This window comes from Penicillium roqueforti, assembly GCF_015533775.1.
Source record: "Penicillium roqueforti strain LCP96 04111 chromosome Unknown scaffold_23, whole genome shotgun sequence".
Taxonomy (NCBI): domain Eukaryota; kingdom Fungi; phylum Ascomycota; class Eurotiomycetes; order Eurotiales; family Aspergillaceae; genus Penicillium; species Penicillium roqueforti.
Genome location: NW_024067587.1, coordinates 48,065 through 65,410, shown reverse-complemented (window position 1 = coordinate 65,410; position 17,346 = coordinate 48,065). Strand labels below are relative to the sequence as shown.

Here is a 17,346-nt window from a genome sequence, read left to right as displayed (position 1 = left end):
ACGAATTCAACATGAGGAGGATATTTGAGAGTGGATAGAAAGAAATGAAATAGAAATTCACAGGAATGCGTCGGCGCTCATGCGGCCTCTGTCCTTGACAACGTGAGACTTTAATAATCTGGTCCGAAATGATAGCGTTACGTGTAGGAACATACCATTCTCTGCGCTAGTACGTCCCCAGATAGCCTGCCATGTCGTGTGTCGCGCGCGAAAAGAGGGCGCTGAGAGATGAGAACAAAACATGCTAAGATTTGTGCCTTCTCTCGGGATATTTCAAGATCCCCACGGCCCCTCGATTTGCCAATTCTACAGTGCTGGATAAATTCAGATTCTTGAACGACCACTCGAAGACTCCCGATTGTTGACTGATAGCTCGGCAGCTACATCCGAGCCGGATAATCAATACTGGCCATATTTTGGAAGCAAAGAGCAGATCCCAGGATGGCTACGTGATAATGATATATTTTGGAAGTCCACCTGATGCCCACATATTCTTACAAACGATCCTTGCGTATATGGCGCTGTTTACACATGGAAACAATGAATATATGGACCCATCTTCTGGGCTCGGTGGCCTTTATTGCTGTAAGTTTCACTCCGAATCATTCCGTTTCGATTCTGAAAGACCTGAATTTCACCCACGGCGATATATTTGCTTTTGGATCATTCCTGACCTCGGCAACCTGTTTTGATTCCACACGCTAAAGCCTAAGAAGCCACTCTTACAATATCCACCATCTCTGGGGCAAAATGCCGTTGCTTTGGTGGCTGCAGATGACTACCTTCGGCTGCACAAAATCTGCCAAGTCACTTCGCAGCGCACTTCTATTGACTACTAGCCGGTACCTGAATCAAATAATTCACTAAAAGGCGCTAGCATAGTATGGTTTGGGGGTTCGAGATTTTAAGCTTAGCCTAGATATACAGAGAGTTAGAGAATAAAACAGGCTTTTTGCTCAGTTAACGGCTATACACTGAAAATAAAAGGAATTTCCCTAATATAATCACTGTAGAATGCAGAAATATGAGAGACATCTAAGAGGTCACAGACAATACAGCCATATGTCTTTTCCTTCAAATATTGCCTTGTTTGATGACTCGCAGAGGCCGTGAAAAGAGGATACCAGTCATACCATTAATATTGCGGTCAAAATAGACCTCGGGAGTGACTGATTCTTCCAAGGTACCCAGGGTACTTCTTCTCCATCTCAACCATGGAACGTACAATCCGTCTCCAACCACGGCTCACGACACTGACCACATTATATTGATCTATAAGGAACAACGCTTCTTAGACGTCAGATGGTATGGTCATTGAAAGAAACGTCCACCTCAAGCAACAGCTTGGATACTTGCTGCTGGGAAAGCGACCTTGGCCCATATTGATGCAGCCATCGAACAACAGCCCGTGATAGTATATAACTATGTCATGTGAAGGCATGCTAGTTCTACAAAACGCCATTACTCTCCGTTTACAATTTACGAGCAGAAGGCTTCACTTGCAAAAGAAAAATGAGCACAACTCCTTCTGCTGCGGGGAGGCCTCAGTGGTGTTGCATAATCCTTCCTTTTTACTGTTACTGTTACACTCGCTTCTTTTATCTCACAGGCGAAATACATTAGGTAAGATCGGCGCAGAATGGCTCATGTCAATTTCTTCGGTCTTTGCTAGGATATTCACTCTTCTGCAAATCTCCGCTGTCTGAATGTTCGGTAATTCCCGAGTTTTACTTGCATACGTCTGATTGTTTGCCAATCCCTTCATCTATCACAGACAACCCCAATCTATTATTTCATATCATATTAATTGCAGATTAGAGATTGAAGACCCTGAGATAGCCGTTTGAGCCATTTCTTCAGCGCCGGTGGTCTCCGGTGGCCCTGGCATGTTAGCGCCGACCCCGCAATTTCGTTCACGAATCATACTTTGTAGGAGATCACCGTGTTCTTATCTCCTGACAACCTCTTGCATAGATCTTCTTTTTTGGCTGTAACATCGGCTGGCTTCATGGCAACGGGACTCGCAGCAAGTGGAAACCGCCGGCACTCGAGACTATATAATGTAGTTGGGTTTTCGCTGACCTTCATAAACAAACACCCCGCGACCCACTTTGGTCTGTGACCCCTTTGAAGTTTTCCAACAATGGTGTCTCTATTCAGGATTGCTTTCGTCACCTTCGGGGTGATTCATGGCGCAAATGCGTGGGGCGTACTAGGCCACGCGACTGTTGCCTATGTGGCACAACATTACATTTCTTCTGAAGCCGCATCATGGTAATTCCTCCGAAAGAGCTTCCAGATAAAGACAGTATCCAATGCTAATCTATTTGAAGGGCACAAGAAATTCTCAATGATACTTCCAGCTCATACCTAGCAAACATTGCTTCTTGGGCAGATCAATACCGCCTCAAAGATGACGGCAAATGGTCAGCCCCTTTGCACTACATTGATGCCATGGATGACCCGCCAACAAGCTGCAACGTGGACTACGAGCGCGACTGTGGAGCTGAAGGCTGCTCGATCTCTGCCATTGCCAACTATACCCAGCGTGCAGGGGATAGCAAACTCACTACTGCCAATACCGCCGAAGCTCTCAGATTCCTCGTGCACTTCCTTGGCGATCTCACGCAGCCATTGCACGACGAGAACTACGAGGTTGGCGGAAATGGCATCAGTGTCACTTTCAACAACTACTCTGACAACCTTCATTCGGACTGGGATACATACATGCCTGTACAGCTGATTGGCGGTAGTTCGCTCGCCGATGCGCAGGGATGGGCCGACAGCCTGGTCGATGAAATCACTTCCGGCACCTACAAAAAGCAAGCAGCGAGCTGGATCAAAGGCGATACCATCAGTGATACTATCACCACTGCCACTCGATGGGCATCGGATGCCAATTCTTTTGTCTGTACTGTTGTCATGCCGGATGGAGCCGCTGCCTTGCAGACTGGCGATCTATACCCGACATACTACAACTCCGCCATCGGCACGATCGAGCTCCAGATTGCTAAAGGCGGCTACCGACTAGCCAATTGGCTCAACATGATTTACAAGCAGAATGTTGCTGCTAAGAATACGCCAGGGAAATTCGGCAAAGGGCACCGACAGCCTGAATTTGTCCGCGAGCCTCACCATGAGCCTAATAAGATGAGCCGCGCAAATCTAGCTAGAGCTGCTATGGGAGGATCTTGCTGCAAATCAGAAGGACGTGAGCATAGCCATTGATTTAATGGCATTTGTAGATGTTGTGGATTCAGCTGTCTGAAGCCAGCCATCCTTGTTAGGACCATTGTTGATATAATATTCCTAGCTACATAGACATCATGCCTTTTCTTTCTCGCTATCCATTAATTTTCCTTTTATCTGCTATAAAAACATACAACAGCACGTCTAAGGTGGTTGTCGCCTGCGTCCACGGTTCGGGCACGGGTGGCTCGCCGCTCTATCTAGGGCAATTAGGGCGGATTATCCCCGTTGCGATGTTTGAGTCATCAGGCTTATCTGTCATCTTTCTTTTCAGCTTGGAATGAGCCTATTTTGGAGATTCATTATGATGAGAACAAAAATAGGCCAAGTTTCAATGAAGTACAGCAAGTTACATTTACCTATTCTGATCAAAAAAAGCTGTAATATCATCTTTCCCCTCTGCTTTCCACTCTCCAGCCCCGCTTAGCAAGATGTGTACTAAGCAAGACTTAGGTTCACGGATAACTTGTGTGCGCTATTATATATACTGGTCTTTGGGCTGAGCGGAAGAGACGTGCGCACCGGCATATTCTTTACACCAAATTCTATACATTTCGCTTCCCGGTTTAATATTCAAAGGTTATTAGTTAACGTAGTCTACAGCCGAGCCGGCTATACCAGCCGACATCACATAATAAGTGCGATGAATTACAACATGATATCTCAACAACGGTGGCCTATAATAGACTTTTGTTTCAGCCTAATGGGTTTATACGAAGTCCAGCCTTTTTTTTAAGAGAACTCTAGAAATCTAATAATTCAGTGATTATATTTTTAGCTTTTAGCCCTGTATTTTCAAACACGATAAGCTTTTTACTGATCTTACAATTATACTTTTTCACCCAAACTAGTTAGATTGTGTCTCACTAGTCTATAATACGCTTTCGTTCCAGACCGACATAAACTTTCAAGAGTAAGACAATTAAACAGACCAATGAGATATGATTCTACTTATTCCGAAAGGCGATTGTGTGCACGCTTCAGACACATTACTGTCTGGTGGGACATAATCTAGACGTAAATGAGCGCGAAAGCAGCGCCGAGTACAGCCATGGCTCCCTTGGGGCCGCTGAGCTGAGATGATGCAGCATCAGTCGAGGGTACAGCGGAGGCGGAGGCACTGGTGGATGAAGAGTCGGAAGAGGAAGTGGTGGAGGCTGCGATGAAAAAGTTGTATTAGTATGATTGCCTTGTAAAATTGTGCGGAGATGCATCATGCCTGAAGAAGACGAAGGATCAGTCGACGACGTGGATGTCGAAGACACCAAGGATGTAAGGGTGGGGGTGACGGATGTAAAAGTGGTCGTCGCGGAAGAAGAAGTGGTGGTGGTGGTAGTGGAAGAAGAAGAAGTGGTAGTAGACGTAGAAGAAGAAGACGTGGAAGTAGACGTAGACGACGTGGAAGAAGACGTGGAAGAAGTAGAAGAAGAGGTGGAAGAAGACAAGGATGTAGTACCATCATCTGAAGCGCCCTTCTTGACAGTAAAGGTGTCACTGACGGCGAGCTGGCCCCCAGAATCAATTATCTGGATCTCGTAGTCATCTCTAAGGCATGGCAGAATGGTATTAGTGTTGTTCTTCTCTGCTCACCCACCCTATCTTCTACATACCCGTTGGAAATGCTAGGGTTAGGCTGGGTCGTGTATTCGCCCTCAGAGGTCTTGACGTTATCCGCCAATTTGGTCTGGAAGGAGCCATCCTTCGATCTCAGGATGATGCTGATTACCGAAGGGTCACTAGAACCGCTAGTGAATTTGATAGTTTTGGCAGTGGAGAAATCCCACACCGAGTCTGACGAGGGAGCGGTGACGGTGATGGCCAAAGCCGATGAGAGGAGGCTCAGAGCGGTGATGATGAATGAGTAGCGCATTTTGATTGACTGGAATTTCTGAATTGCTTGATGGCGAGCTGATGGGAATGTCCACTATTTCTTAGGATAAGACTATATAGGAACTAGATTGTTCGAAGATCTATATACAGAAATCAGTAACTTTCAGCCGAAGCCCAGCGCATTGAGAATACGAGATAGTAATCCAAACCTTGCATAGAAGCTGAATATGATATGAACATGCGCTGAGCCTCTTGTGGAGACACTGAAAAATTCAGGGGTCATTCTGGTGACCACGTATATTGTAGGGTAGCAACGAATGGGCATTGCTAAGATCATCACTGCACCAGCGACCCGTCCTGTTGTGTTGAGGGTCCATCCAAGTAAGCATTGCACCTTATCTTTCCAATCAAGTCTCCAGCACGCATCGTCCTTGCTAATAAAGGGTTAAACTTAGGCGACCAGCATGTCAGCGCTAATTTAGCGTTTGGGGGTGCAGCAGATACGGAGTATACCGACAGGGCTCGGAAATCGAGGTTATCATAATGGAGATCTATTTTCGTTGTATTGTATCGTCACTTACAGCCGAGAATGAATACCGGTCATGACTGGTAATATTCACCAGATGAGATTGGTAGGTATGCCGTCTTACTCTGCTGCGCCCAATGTTCAAAAGCGATTGTCGGAATTCAGCTCCAAGTACGGAGTTTCTATGTTGGACCTTACTGTGCGTAGCCAGACGAGAAGCGGTAGAGTTGAGATTCCTAATTAGGGCAAGTTGCCCGAATGAGGGTGGGTGCCTCAGGCCACTATCTCCATTCTAAGGTTCTACTCAACACATCTCCTATGTTCCATGGTAATTCACGAGGTAATATGAAAGCAATAGAATTAATTATACGGAGGATCTAGTCTATAGTAAAACCACTGCATAAACCATCAAACAACGTCAACAAACAAAATCAAAAACTAATTCGGACAGGAAACATAATCAAAGCGGTAGGAATGGCGGTCTAGAGATAGATGGAAACGAAGGAGGTGGTCAATGCGACCGTGACTATCATCTCCCACGACAAGCTGAATAACGAAACCCCAGCGCCGGTGGAAGCCTTTGGACTTGCTGCGGAGGTTGTCGATGTTCGGGTGTGATCTCCACAAATATTGCTGCTTCGGTTCAGGCTTTCAGTAGGATAATACACCCGAGGCCCTCCATCCGAGCTGAGGTCCACATTGAGATTTCCGCTTGAATCGGTCACATATGTTTTGCAAGACAAGAGCTCGCTCACATTCTGTCCGGATGAAAATCCTGTGCCGTCGGAGCCAAGCGTGATTTTCGTGGTAGCTTTGCGGGATGGCTTGGCTCCCAGGTTGGACACGACGCTCACAACCTGGTTACCGGCAAATCCCTTGCGCATGGCCAAAATGTTTGTTGAATTGTAGATCGGCAATGAGAGGTATGATAGATAGTCGACCCCTGACTTCGGGGCGACCGTAGACTTTTCTCCGTCACCGCTTGCATATGATCTAATGCGATTCAACGATTGGACTAGCGAAGGTAGGGAGGTCGAGTGCATTGAGTATTTGGTAAGCCATAGGGCCTCCCGGTTGACAGGATTGAATCCACCTGACAGGTGCTGTTCCTCCCCGTAGTAGACTGTGTTGCGTTTATTAGTATCGTTGGCTTTCGTTTCTGTTCGAGGGGGCACAACATACGGATGGGGATACCGTCAGCGAGCATGCTGATTGTGAGAATGTTGCGAGCCAGCTAATCGGGAGCGACAAAGTCAATGCGTGCTGACAAAATACCCGATGCACTCGACTTACCGATATGTCTGAAGTATACGAGCCAAAGCGAGCGACATCCTGATTCGATGTGAAAGTTCCCAGGGGCAGTACGTCCTCGCACTGTTTCCTGACGTAATCTATAGACTGTACGATTCTGTTCAGGTCTCCGTCGGTCGTGTTGAAAGCCTCTGTGAGGATATAATACCTAAAAGTGTCAACACGCCCTCCGTTCATTTTGATGAGCTACTCACAACGGATAATTCAAAAGTCCGGGTAGACCGGGCTGTAGAGAACAGTAACCGGATGCGTCTCTTGTGGCGCCTTCGCCCATAGTAAAAACACCGGCCGACTTGGTGAAATTGGAGAAGAAGACGGGGGGAATGTTCAAGACACTGTCGATTCGCAGGCCATCAACTACAAAGAATAACTGTTATTAAATTCCTTGGAGACATAGGAGACACATAGACATACTGGAGTAGTTGGAAACCAACTGCGAAATCCAGGTGCCCAGCATCTGCTGGACTTCCTGATCCTCGTTTCGCAGATCTGGAAGCGATATGGTCGTGTCTCCCATCCAGCACTGATAAAGGCTTAGCAATGCTCTCACAAATGCTATGACAGACTTACATCCAGAACACAGGTACTGTTTACGGGGTCCTCAGAAAGTAGCTTGTAGTCGTGGAAATACTTCTGATCATTGAATGGATTGAACTTGCTGTAGTCGATAGTGGAGGCATTTCCAGCCCAGGCCATGTCACCAACGACAATATCCAGCATCAAGTACTATTTTATATGTCAGTTTTGGGAGTAGACATGGCAGCCGGCGACTCACCATGCCACGCGCGTGCAATGCCGCGGATAACGCTTCGAGGTCATCGGAAGTGCCAAAATGGGAGTTGATGGAATAAAGGTCGTTTGGCCAATACCCATGGTATGCTATCATCCATCAATCGTTAGTTCTCTATATCCGTTCACAGGCAATATGACCATACCTGAGAGATCCGCCGTGCGAGTTGACTCCTGGCTCTGCACTGGAGAGATCCAGACCGCATCGAACCCGAGTTCCTGAATGTAATCCAGCTTATTGATGATGCCCTGCAAGCTCCCTCCACAATACTCTCCCAGAGCTGCAACACAAGGAGCGATGGTTGAATTATCGGATCGAGCGAAGCGATCGGTGACCACTTGGTAAACGGACCGACCGAGCCATTGGTCTCGGGATGCCGCATGTACTGTCCCAATGGCGGCGACCACCAAAACCTTCCACCACCACATTGTCAGTGGCGTTTGCATGACAGGTCAAAGGTGAATCAAATGACGGATGGATTCAGAGACAATGAAAAGGCTACATATGTACTTAAATTTATTGACAATGCCATATAGGCTGAAAATTATTTACGGTGAGGTACGTGTATCTTGTACCGTATGTGTAATACATATCTTAACGATCTGTATTATGTCGGCCCGATCGGCAAGCTTTGCTGATCCTTGAAAATCCCGCGAACTCATCGGGCACATATTGCTTCCGAGGGACGGAGTGGCCGTGAAGGAAAGCCAAAAAAAAAAAAGCAATAATACGAGACAACAGCAATAAGCCACCTTATCGTCATATCCACCCTTTCTTATAGGTCAGTCCTGTACCAGGTATGACGTGTTCTATCATATATTAGGCGGGATACCCGATCTGGCATAATATACACTTTATGATCTTCGGCACGACTGGTCTAGAAAACTCGTATAGCTTTGCAGCAAACACGTATATCATTCTCCACATAAGCAAGCTATCGAGCAAAGACCCACTTCGTATATTGGGTTCAGGGCTGTGGACCACTCCGAAGATCCTATACCGATGCATGTCAGCTTGCGATCTATTGTCCAGAGTTATGACCGCTCAATCGCTTAGCGTGAGTATGGATATGCTTTACTGTGGATTGAGGCTGTATAGCAAGGCTGGATCATGTCTCCAGTGGTTCGCCTAATTCCTGCGTCTATGCTGATTAGTATTGAATCAATTATTGCATTGGCCTGGACATCTCCGGAGTTTTCATTATCTTTCACATGCTTCTCTTGCGCATATGTGCCCTATGAATCGTTCACTATCTTTCCTTCTATGAGTTATCGCATTCTTCTTGGTATGCACCCTGTGGTTTTTTGACTGCAGTCGAGGCTCGAACAGCGTGTTCTGTGAATATCACCATAGTGGCATTCACTGTGCGGAATGGAGTTGCTCACTTCCATCACTCAATACCTTGCCATTGTTGCAATATATATACGCATTGTACAATCATTGCCATATCTTCCAGAGGAAGCAGACTGGAATCTCAATCAAAATCAGACAGCGACACATCCCCTCGACTACTCGGGTCGGTGGGATGACCACACATACAACCCCTCGCCAGAGAATTGGCGATTCCCGTTTTACACGATATTTCTCGACAGATTTGTAAATGGCGATCCGAGTAACGATAATGCAAATGGCACACAGTGGGAACACATCTTGACCTCTAACGAGTTCCGCCATGGCGGCGACGTTCTTGGGTTGGTTGATACGTTTGATTATCTTCAGGGGATGGGGATCAAGGTGCGCTTTTTTGCTTCCGGAAGATTGGACGTGGAAAATATATTAACCATATCCAGGGCGTCTACCTCGCTGGAACACCGTATATCAACTTTCCCTGGGCCGCGGATGGATACTCCCCGCTGGACCTGACCCTGCTGGACCACCACTTTGGTACAATTGAAGATTGGCGCACAATGATATCTGAGGCACATCGACGGGGAATTTATGTTCTTTTTGATAATACCTTTGCAACGTATGTGGGATCTATCTGCGCAACCTCCGATGTCGTCTGCTGATTTTGCATAGAATGGGCGATCTTATCGGCTTCCAGGGTTTCTTGAACAAGTCCGCGCCGATCAATCCCAACGAGTATGACTCTGTATGGAAGTATGACCGTCGATACTGGGACTTTCAGCCTGGAAATGAAGTTGAGAGTGAATGTCCCTGGGAGTATCCTCGGTTCTGGAATGACGACGGGACCGGTTTGACCACCACAACCCTTGGTCCTTCATGTCGGGATAGTGAATTTGATCAGGTAACATTCCCTTTCTTTCGACATTGAACATGACTGACCCCTACAGTATGGAGAAGTTGCCGCCTTTGGTAACTACACCGAATGGGAAGGACAAATCTCCAAGTTCGCATTTGTTCAGGATCGTCTACGCGGATGGCGGCCGGACGTGCTAGCCAAGATCAAACACTTTTCTTGTCTGACCATCACCATGCTTGATATCGACGGATTTCGCGTTGACAAAGCTCTACAAGTTACCCTTGACTCTCTTGGAGAATGGTCCGAGTATATGCGAGATTGCGCCAAGCAGGTGGGAAAGGACAATTTCTACATCCCCGGAGAGATTGTGGGAGGAAACTCTTATGGCTCGCTTTATATCGGTCGCGGTCACCAGACAAATCAAACCATCTCCAATCTGACGGAAGCTTTTATGATGACGAACAAGACAAATAAGTCAGATGAGGATCTCTTCTTGAGACCCGCGGAGAGGTCCGCATTGGATGGGGCGGCGTTCCACTACACGTTATATCGTGGTCTGAGCCGGTTTCTAGGGTTAGTTTCTTCCTTTCACCACTTTCAGTTTACTCAAGCTAACATCGTCCCGTTCAGTCTGGACGGCACCTTCACTGCCGAAGGTGACCCGCCCGTCAACTTTGTGGATACCTGGAATGGTCTTGTGGAGACCAACGATATGGTCAACACGAACACCGGTAAGTTCGATCCTCGTCACCTGTTTGGTGTCACGAATCAGGATGTCTTCAGGTGGCCAGGGATCAAAAACGGGACCCACAAGCAGAATTTGGGTCTGTACATCGCTTCGTTGCTCATGCCGGGAATCCCCATCCTCTCCTGGGGCGAGGAACAGGATTTCTACGTCCTGGAAAACCAGGCTGACAACTATGTCTTCGGTCGTGGACCCATGTCATCTGCTCAGGCATGGCAGCTACACGGATGCTACAAACTGGGATCATCGAAATACGTTGATTTCCCGCTCGACCGCTCCCTGACCGGATGTAAAGATGATTCCGTCAGTCTCGATCACCGCGATCCTTCACACCCAGTACGAGGCCTAATCAAGATGATGTTTGAGATGCGTCAAAATTATCCCGCTCTGAATGATGGCTGGTACCTTCAGCAATTGTCCAACCAGACGTTCGACATCTACCTTCCAGGTAGTGGTGGAACACCGACAGAGACGGGGATGTGGAGTGTCATGAGATCGCGCTTTGCGGATGCGCAGAATTTCGATGGCCAAGGCCAGGGGAACCAGAGCGTTTGGCTGGTGTATTCTAATGACAACAAAACAGTCGAACACAAATTCAATTGCAGCAGTAAGGATGCTTTGATCTCGCCATTCCCCGCGGGAACAAGGGTCAAAAATCTTTTCCCGCCGTTTGAGGAATTGACGCTGGCCAACAGTTCGACTAGGCTTGGGTATGATTGCTATTCTGAGATTGATTGCTGTTACTGACAATGAGCAGATTCGAAGGGTCTAAAGTTCCCAACGGGTGTTATCCCAACCTTACTATGCCGGCCTGGGGTTTCAAAGCCTTTGTCCCGAAGGATAACTTCGTCCAGCCTTCCCCGTATGTAACCCGCTTCTCCCCAGGGCATGACGCTCGGCTTGTGCCCCAGGGAAAAAGTGGGGATACAGTTCGCATTGGCTTCGAATTCTCTCAGGAGATGGACTGCGTGGATATCACGAACTCGCTAACGATAACGTCAAAAGCGCTTAACGACGAGAGCCCACAACTTGACACTACCTCGGTCTCTTGTAAACCAATTACAGAGACTGATGTTGTGACATGGCCCGGGGCACTCACTAGCGTTTTCAGCTACGAAGTAGATTTGGGCAATGTCTTCCCAGGGGTTCACAGAGTCACACTTACCAATGTGACTACAGCAGATGGAAATCAATCCACAGGTGTGAGTAAATTCCTCGCTATACAGATTAAGAAAGTCTCAATACTAATTGAGGCAGTCCGTTGACCACTTTCTTTTCCGTATCGGAGAGATAAACAATCCGATGGTCTGGCCACAGTTGGCCAACTACAGTAGAACGCTATTGTTCGACAACCCGTCGTCTGAAACTGAACCCTTATCAGTAATGCCACAGGCCCCTGGTGCAGACATGTGGCGTTACTCGCTGGATTTTGGAGCTACATTCAGTAACTGGATGACATACACCGGCTTCAACACTTCGATCCCCGGCAAAAACTGGTCCGGCACTGCGAAGCAGGCCTGGGAAGGAGAACACATCCTTGCCCAATACTGGAGCAAGTTGACCGGAAGTAGCGCTCACTGGCAACATGGAGACACGCAATGGGCATACAAGCCCCCACGTCGCTTCCCAAACCTCTTCATCGAAGGCGAGTTCAACCAGTTCGGATATGACGCTGGCTATTCCAACAAAATGGCTCTCAGCAACGTAAGTGGCCAGTGGGAAATCCACTTCATGGCTGAATGGCCCGTGCAAGTTGCATTCAACGCCTGGGGGTTGAACGAAGACGGCTTGCCCGATCAGACACAGGTATTTGGGGACATTGACGGAGACAATGTCCTGGATCAGGTCCCTCCAGTCACGCTTCTGAGCAATGTGTTCAACGTTACAATTCCACCCCCTTCGCCCTATCTTTCCTTCAAGCTATCGGTGGGTGACGGCGATCTTAGGGTCTACGCTACGCCTACTGGATCCAGGTGGGTTCAGCTGGCCATCTTTATTGTGCTAGCAATTGTGCCTGTCGCTACCGCTCTCGGCGCGGTTTTTGTTTATCTGAAGGCCTTTTACCAGGTCAAATTCAATCAAGTCGGTGTGACCGAGAAAAGATCAAGTTTCGCTCCGCTGGTGAGTCCACTGGTGAGCGTCTTTCAAAAGGTGGCTCATCGATCTACGAACCCCGGACTTGCCCTCACCAATGTGGGCCCGTTTCCATCTGAAAATGGAGGCGTCGTTGGTGCCACGGTAAACACCTGCCGACGAACCGTGCTCATTGCAACAATGGAATACGATATTGAAGATTGGGGCATTAAGATCAAGATCGGTGGGCTCGGTGTGATGGCCCAGCTGATGGGAAAACATCTAGCCCACCAGGACCTCATCTGGGTGGTCCCTTGTGTTGGAGGAGTTGACTACCCTAGGGACGACCCTCGTGAGCCGATGGTAATCACCGTTCTTGGGAATAACTACCAAGTGGATGTCCAGTATCATCAGCTGCAAAACATCACGTACGTCTTGTTAGATGCGCCTGTGTTCCGAGCTCAATCCAAATCAGAGCCGTACCCTGCCCGCATGGATGATCTGGATTCGGCTATATTCTATTCTGCTTGGAATCAATGTATTGCCGAGGCCATCAAGAGATTTCCGGCTATCGACCTCTATCATATCAATGATTACCATGGCGCTGCTGCCCCTCTCTATCTTCTACCTCACACAATCCCATGCTGCCTATCTCTGCATAACGCCGAATTTCAAGGACTCTGGCCGATGCAAACTCCACAACAAAATCAAGAGGTTTGCAGTGTCTATAACCTTGACCATGCATTGGTAAAGAAGTATGTCCAATTCGGAGAGGTGTTCAACCTTCTACATGGAGCTTCCAACTATCTGAAAATCCACCAGAACGGATTCGGCGCTGTCGGTGTCTCCAAGAAATATGGCAAGCGATCGTACGCCAGATATCCTATTTTCTGGGGTCTCAAGAACATTGGAGCGCTTCCAAACCCCGATCCATCTGACATCGCCGAGTGGGATCAAAACGCAAACAACAACCCCGAAGACGTTATTATTGACGCTGAGTTTGAAGCCAGTCGTGCCGCACTCAAGAAACAAGCACAAGAATGGGCAGGGCTTAAAGTTGACCCAGAGGCCGAGCTGTTTGTGTTTGTCGGTCGTTGGTCTATGCAAAAGGGCGTTGATCTGATTGCAGACATCTTCCCCTCCATTTTAGACGCCCACCCAAAGGTTCAGTTGATGTGCATTGGTCCAGTAATTGATCTCTATGGAAGATTTGCTGCGTTGAAATTGAATCGACTCATAGATCTCTATCCTGGGCGAGTCTTTTCCAGACCAGAGTTCACTGCACTACCGCCCTTCATTTTCAGTGGTGCAGAATTTGCCTTGATTCCTTCGCGCGATGAACCGTTCGGTTTGGTGGCCGTGGAATTCGGACGGAAAGGAGCTTTGGGCGTGGGATCACGGTAAGACTTACCTGGCTTGAATCTACCAACAGTGCTAACTTATGTTCCTTTTTTAGTGTTGGTGGCCTTGGGCAGATGCCAGGATGGTGGTTCACAATGTGAGTTTCCTTCTCTCTCTCTCTCTCTCTCTCTCTCTCTCTCTCTCTCTCTATGTTCAAACTAACACATTCTAGCGAGTCTATGACAACCAAACATCTTATTCAGCAGTTCAAGATGGCCATCAATGACGCTCTGAAATCGTCGCAGGAGACACGAGCTCTCATGCGTGCACGATCCGGCAAGCAGCGTTTCCCCGTAGCACAGTGGGTTGAGGATCTGGAAACGCTACAAACCACCTCAATCAAAAAGCACGCCAAGTACTCTAAGCGCCACGATCGTGGTTCATGGAGATTTTCCCGTGGCAGCACTCTTGTCCCAGAAAGCATCCCTAAAGTCTCGCCGAGCTCAGACAACAGCCGCGAACAGAGCAGATCACGCGGCTCCACCGTATCTGTCCCACCGAGTAGGCCGATTACGACTGAGATGAGACTGTCTGGACCTCGACCAGGCCTTGACTATGTTCCCTCGCCGACAACTCCGTCTTTCAGTCTTAACATGTCCGACAACGAGCCTGATTCTGACGCCGACCCAAGACGCAGACCTTTGTCCTCCAACCATCTCACAGACTCGCGAGTCGTTTACACCTCGGTAAGCGATGGAGAAGATCTCGAGCCTATTTCCGGGGACGGCAATGATCGTCTATCGCCATTTAGGACACCTACCGTTTATTTTGCTCGATCCGGTGCCAGCACACCAGCTCTCAGTGCAGGATCAGAAGACGGTGTGCTGGGCCGAAGAGATGCAAGGGCGTCTATGATGAGTCTGGTCAGCGTGGATGATATAACAAAGGAGAAACAACACTACAATCTCCAGAAAGTTGATCCATTTTTCACGGATGTGAATAACGAGTACGCGGAGAAGTTTGAGAAGAAGCTTGCAGGCCTGAATGGCAAGAATTCCGAAGACCAGCTCTGCATCGAGGAGTTTCTCGAGAAGAGTGAAAAAGACTGGTTCAATCGATACCGCGACGTCAAGCTGGGCAAGTCCCCCTTGCCATCTCCTGCTCCCTCTGTCTTTCGTTTCAAGGTTCATGAAATCGGTCGCTCAGAGACCCCGCCAATTAATGGTCCAGGTGCAAGGCCCAATACTGGGCAATTCCTTCTCCCAAATGACTATGTTCCCCCCACGGGTGTGAAGCGTTTCATGTTGATGAAGCTGGGTGATTGGCCTGTGTACTCCATCTTCCTCGCTATTGTAAGTTGAAACCCTACCAAAAACCTTCATCATAGCCATTGACAGTATTATTCAGGGCCAAATTCTCGCCTTGAATTCGTACCAGATCACACTCCTGAACGGTGAGATTGGAGAGACGGCCGAGAAGCTATACATTCTGGCATCCATCTATCTTGCCTCTTCTATCATATGGTGGATGGTCTTCCGTCTAGTCCCCTCAGTCTACGTGTTGACGATTCCTTTCCTTGTACGTTCAAGTTCCTCTATCCAGCTTACGGGGTTGCAAGCTAACTAGCCGCAGATATACGGGCTCGCCTTTCTATTTGTCGGTCTTACCGGTCACATCCAAAACGGCACAAGTCAAACATGGCTACAAAATGTGGGAGTCGGCTTGTATTCGTTTGCGTCTTCGAGTGGTTCGATTTTCTTCGCCCTCAACTTTGGAGACGAAGGTATGCACCAACTCTTCTAGGAAATATGGAACTTATCTGACTTTCTTGTTCAGGTGGAGCGCCTCTGAGGTCTTGGATTTACAGGGCCACTGTCATCCAGGGCACCCAGCAATTGTTCATCAGTTTCCTTTGGTACTGGGGTAGCTGGATGGCAACTCTCAATCAAAAAGGTAGTGAGCAATTCAGCCTTGCCATGACCGATCCAGGTGCTTTGCTCGGAATCGGACTCGGACTCGCCTGTTTTATGTGGCTGTTGGGAGCCCTGATCTTCTTTGGACTTCCTACATATTACCGACAAGCACCAGGTCAAGTGCCGACATTCTACCTATCGCTCTTCCGTCGTCGCATTATTCTTGTATGTCTCTTCCAGTCCCCCCTCAAGCTAATCTTGATTCTGACGCTATATTTTGCAGTGGTTTTTCTACATGGTGTTTATATCGAACTACTGGCTGTCGGCACCGTACGGACGGAACTGGCTCTATCTCTGGTCCAGCAAGCATGCACAGGTGTGGCATATCGTGCTCCTTGTTCTCCTCTTTTTCATCTTTGTCTGGGCGGCAGCTCTCTGGGTCTTTCACGTCTTTTCCAAGAGACACGCCTGGTTTATCCCGATCTTTGCTGTCGGTCTTGGTGCTCCTCGATGGGCCCAGATCCTGTGGGCGACCTCCAACATAGCCACATACATCCCCTGGGCCGGTGGTCCCGTAGCCGGAGCTATCCTTGGTAGAGCGCTATGGCTCTGGCTAGGAGTTTTGGATTCCCTTCAGGGTGTCGGTAAGTTCCTTCTCGCGGCGAATAAAACGTAACAAAAACTGACTTACGCCAATACAGGGTTTGGAATGATCCTCCTCGTCACAATGACTCGATTCCATGTCACCTTCACACTTCTAGCCGCGCAGGTGGTCGGTTCCGTTGCGACTATCCTCGCCCGCGCGACAGCACCGGATAAGTTAGGCCCTGGTGATGTCTTCCCTGATTTCTCGGCTGGGGTCGCAGCCGGCTTGGAAAAGGCAGACTTCTGGGTGTGCCTGCTCTTCATGCTGTCCATCAATGTGCTCTGCATCTTCTTCTATCGCAAGGAACAACTTGCGAAACCTTGACTGGCGTTTTCTTTTCTTTTTTTCTGCTTTGCATCCACTCAACATTGTGAGGCGTAGATATCGTGATCAGAGGATTAATTATACTATAATCGGTTGCATTTGCTAGGGCGCGATAGACCTTGTAAAGGTCGGCCCTTGTTTTGGATATGTACATAATACAAGTCAGGTATCCAAATTTAATGTTCATATTCATATTCATTTGGTGCTTAATAGGCATCGATGCTTCTAGTCCCAAATTAAATTCATTAATCAATACCTTGAAGTGGTTTCCCTTGGTTGGACTTCCCTTATTCTGTCAAGCGGGCGTGTCCCGATCGCGCGAAAATCAACAATATGGAACGGTACAGCCTACGCCGGTTTAGGACTAGTCCGGGGAAATGACTTTTCCGAGCCGG

At 48.1% G+C, this 17,346-nt stretch overlaps 4 protein-coding genes across 4 annotated transcripts; 2 read left to right on the top strand and 2 right to left on the bottom strand.

The window, feature by feature from the left end:
* Positions 1–2,143: 2,143 nt before the first annotated feature.
* On the top strand, positions 2,144–3,228 carry LCP9604111_7398 (S1/P1 nuclease; the record flags this gene model as incomplete). The annotated part of the gene is made up of 2 exons (XM_039075425.1): positions 2,144–2,274; positions 2,334–3,228. The coding sequence occupies 2 exons, from the start codon at positions 2,144–2,146 to the stop codon at positions 3,226–3,228; spliced, it is 1,026 nt and encodes a 341-aa protein (XP_038926515.1).
* Positions 3,229–4,260: 1,032 nt separating this feature from the next.
* On the bottom strand, positions 4,261–5,119 carry LCP9604111_7397 (GPI anchored serine-threonine rich family protein; the record flags this gene model as incomplete). Its single annotated transcript, XM_039075424.1, has 3 exons — positions 4,261–4,406; positions 4,469–4,794; positions 4,860–5,119. The coding sequence occupies 3 exons, from the start codon at positions 5,117–5,119 to the stop codon at positions 4,261–4,263; spliced, it is 732 nt and encodes a 243-aa protein (XP_038926514.1).
* A 968-nt stretch (positions 5,120–6,087) lies between these two features.
* LCP9604111_7396 (alpha-amylase) lies at positions 6,088–8,152 on the bottom strand (the record flags this gene model as incomplete). Its single annotated transcript, XM_039075423.1, has 8 exons — positions 6,088–6,728; positions 6,788–6,839; positions 6,899–7,064; positions 7,111–7,273; positions 7,331–7,439; positions 7,487–7,642; positions 7,692–7,795; positions 7,852–8,152. 8 exons carry the CDS (start codon positions 8,150–8,152, stop codon positions 6,088–6,090), a joined length of 1,692 nt encoding a protein of 563 aa, XP_038926513.1.
* A 925-nt stretch (positions 8,153–9,077) lies between these two features.
* Positions 9,078–16,951, top strand: LCP9604111_7395 (CAZyme family GH13; the record flags this gene model as incomplete). The annotated part of the gene is made up of 14 exons (XM_039075422.1): positions 9,078–9,440; positions 9,497–9,672; positions 9,726–9,954; positions 10,001–10,482; positions 10,540–11,364; positions 11,412–11,856; positions 11,912–14,127; positions 14,184–14,225; positions 14,301–15,420; positions 15,476–15,646; positions 15,701–15,851; positions 15,905–16,206; positions 16,265–16,625; positions 16,683–16,951. The coding sequence occupies 14 exons, from the start codon at positions 9,078–9,080 to the stop codon at positions 16,949–16,951; spliced, it is 7,152 nt and encodes a 2,383-aa protein (XP_038926512.1).
* Between the last annotated feature and the right edge of the window lie 395 nt (positions 16,952–17,346).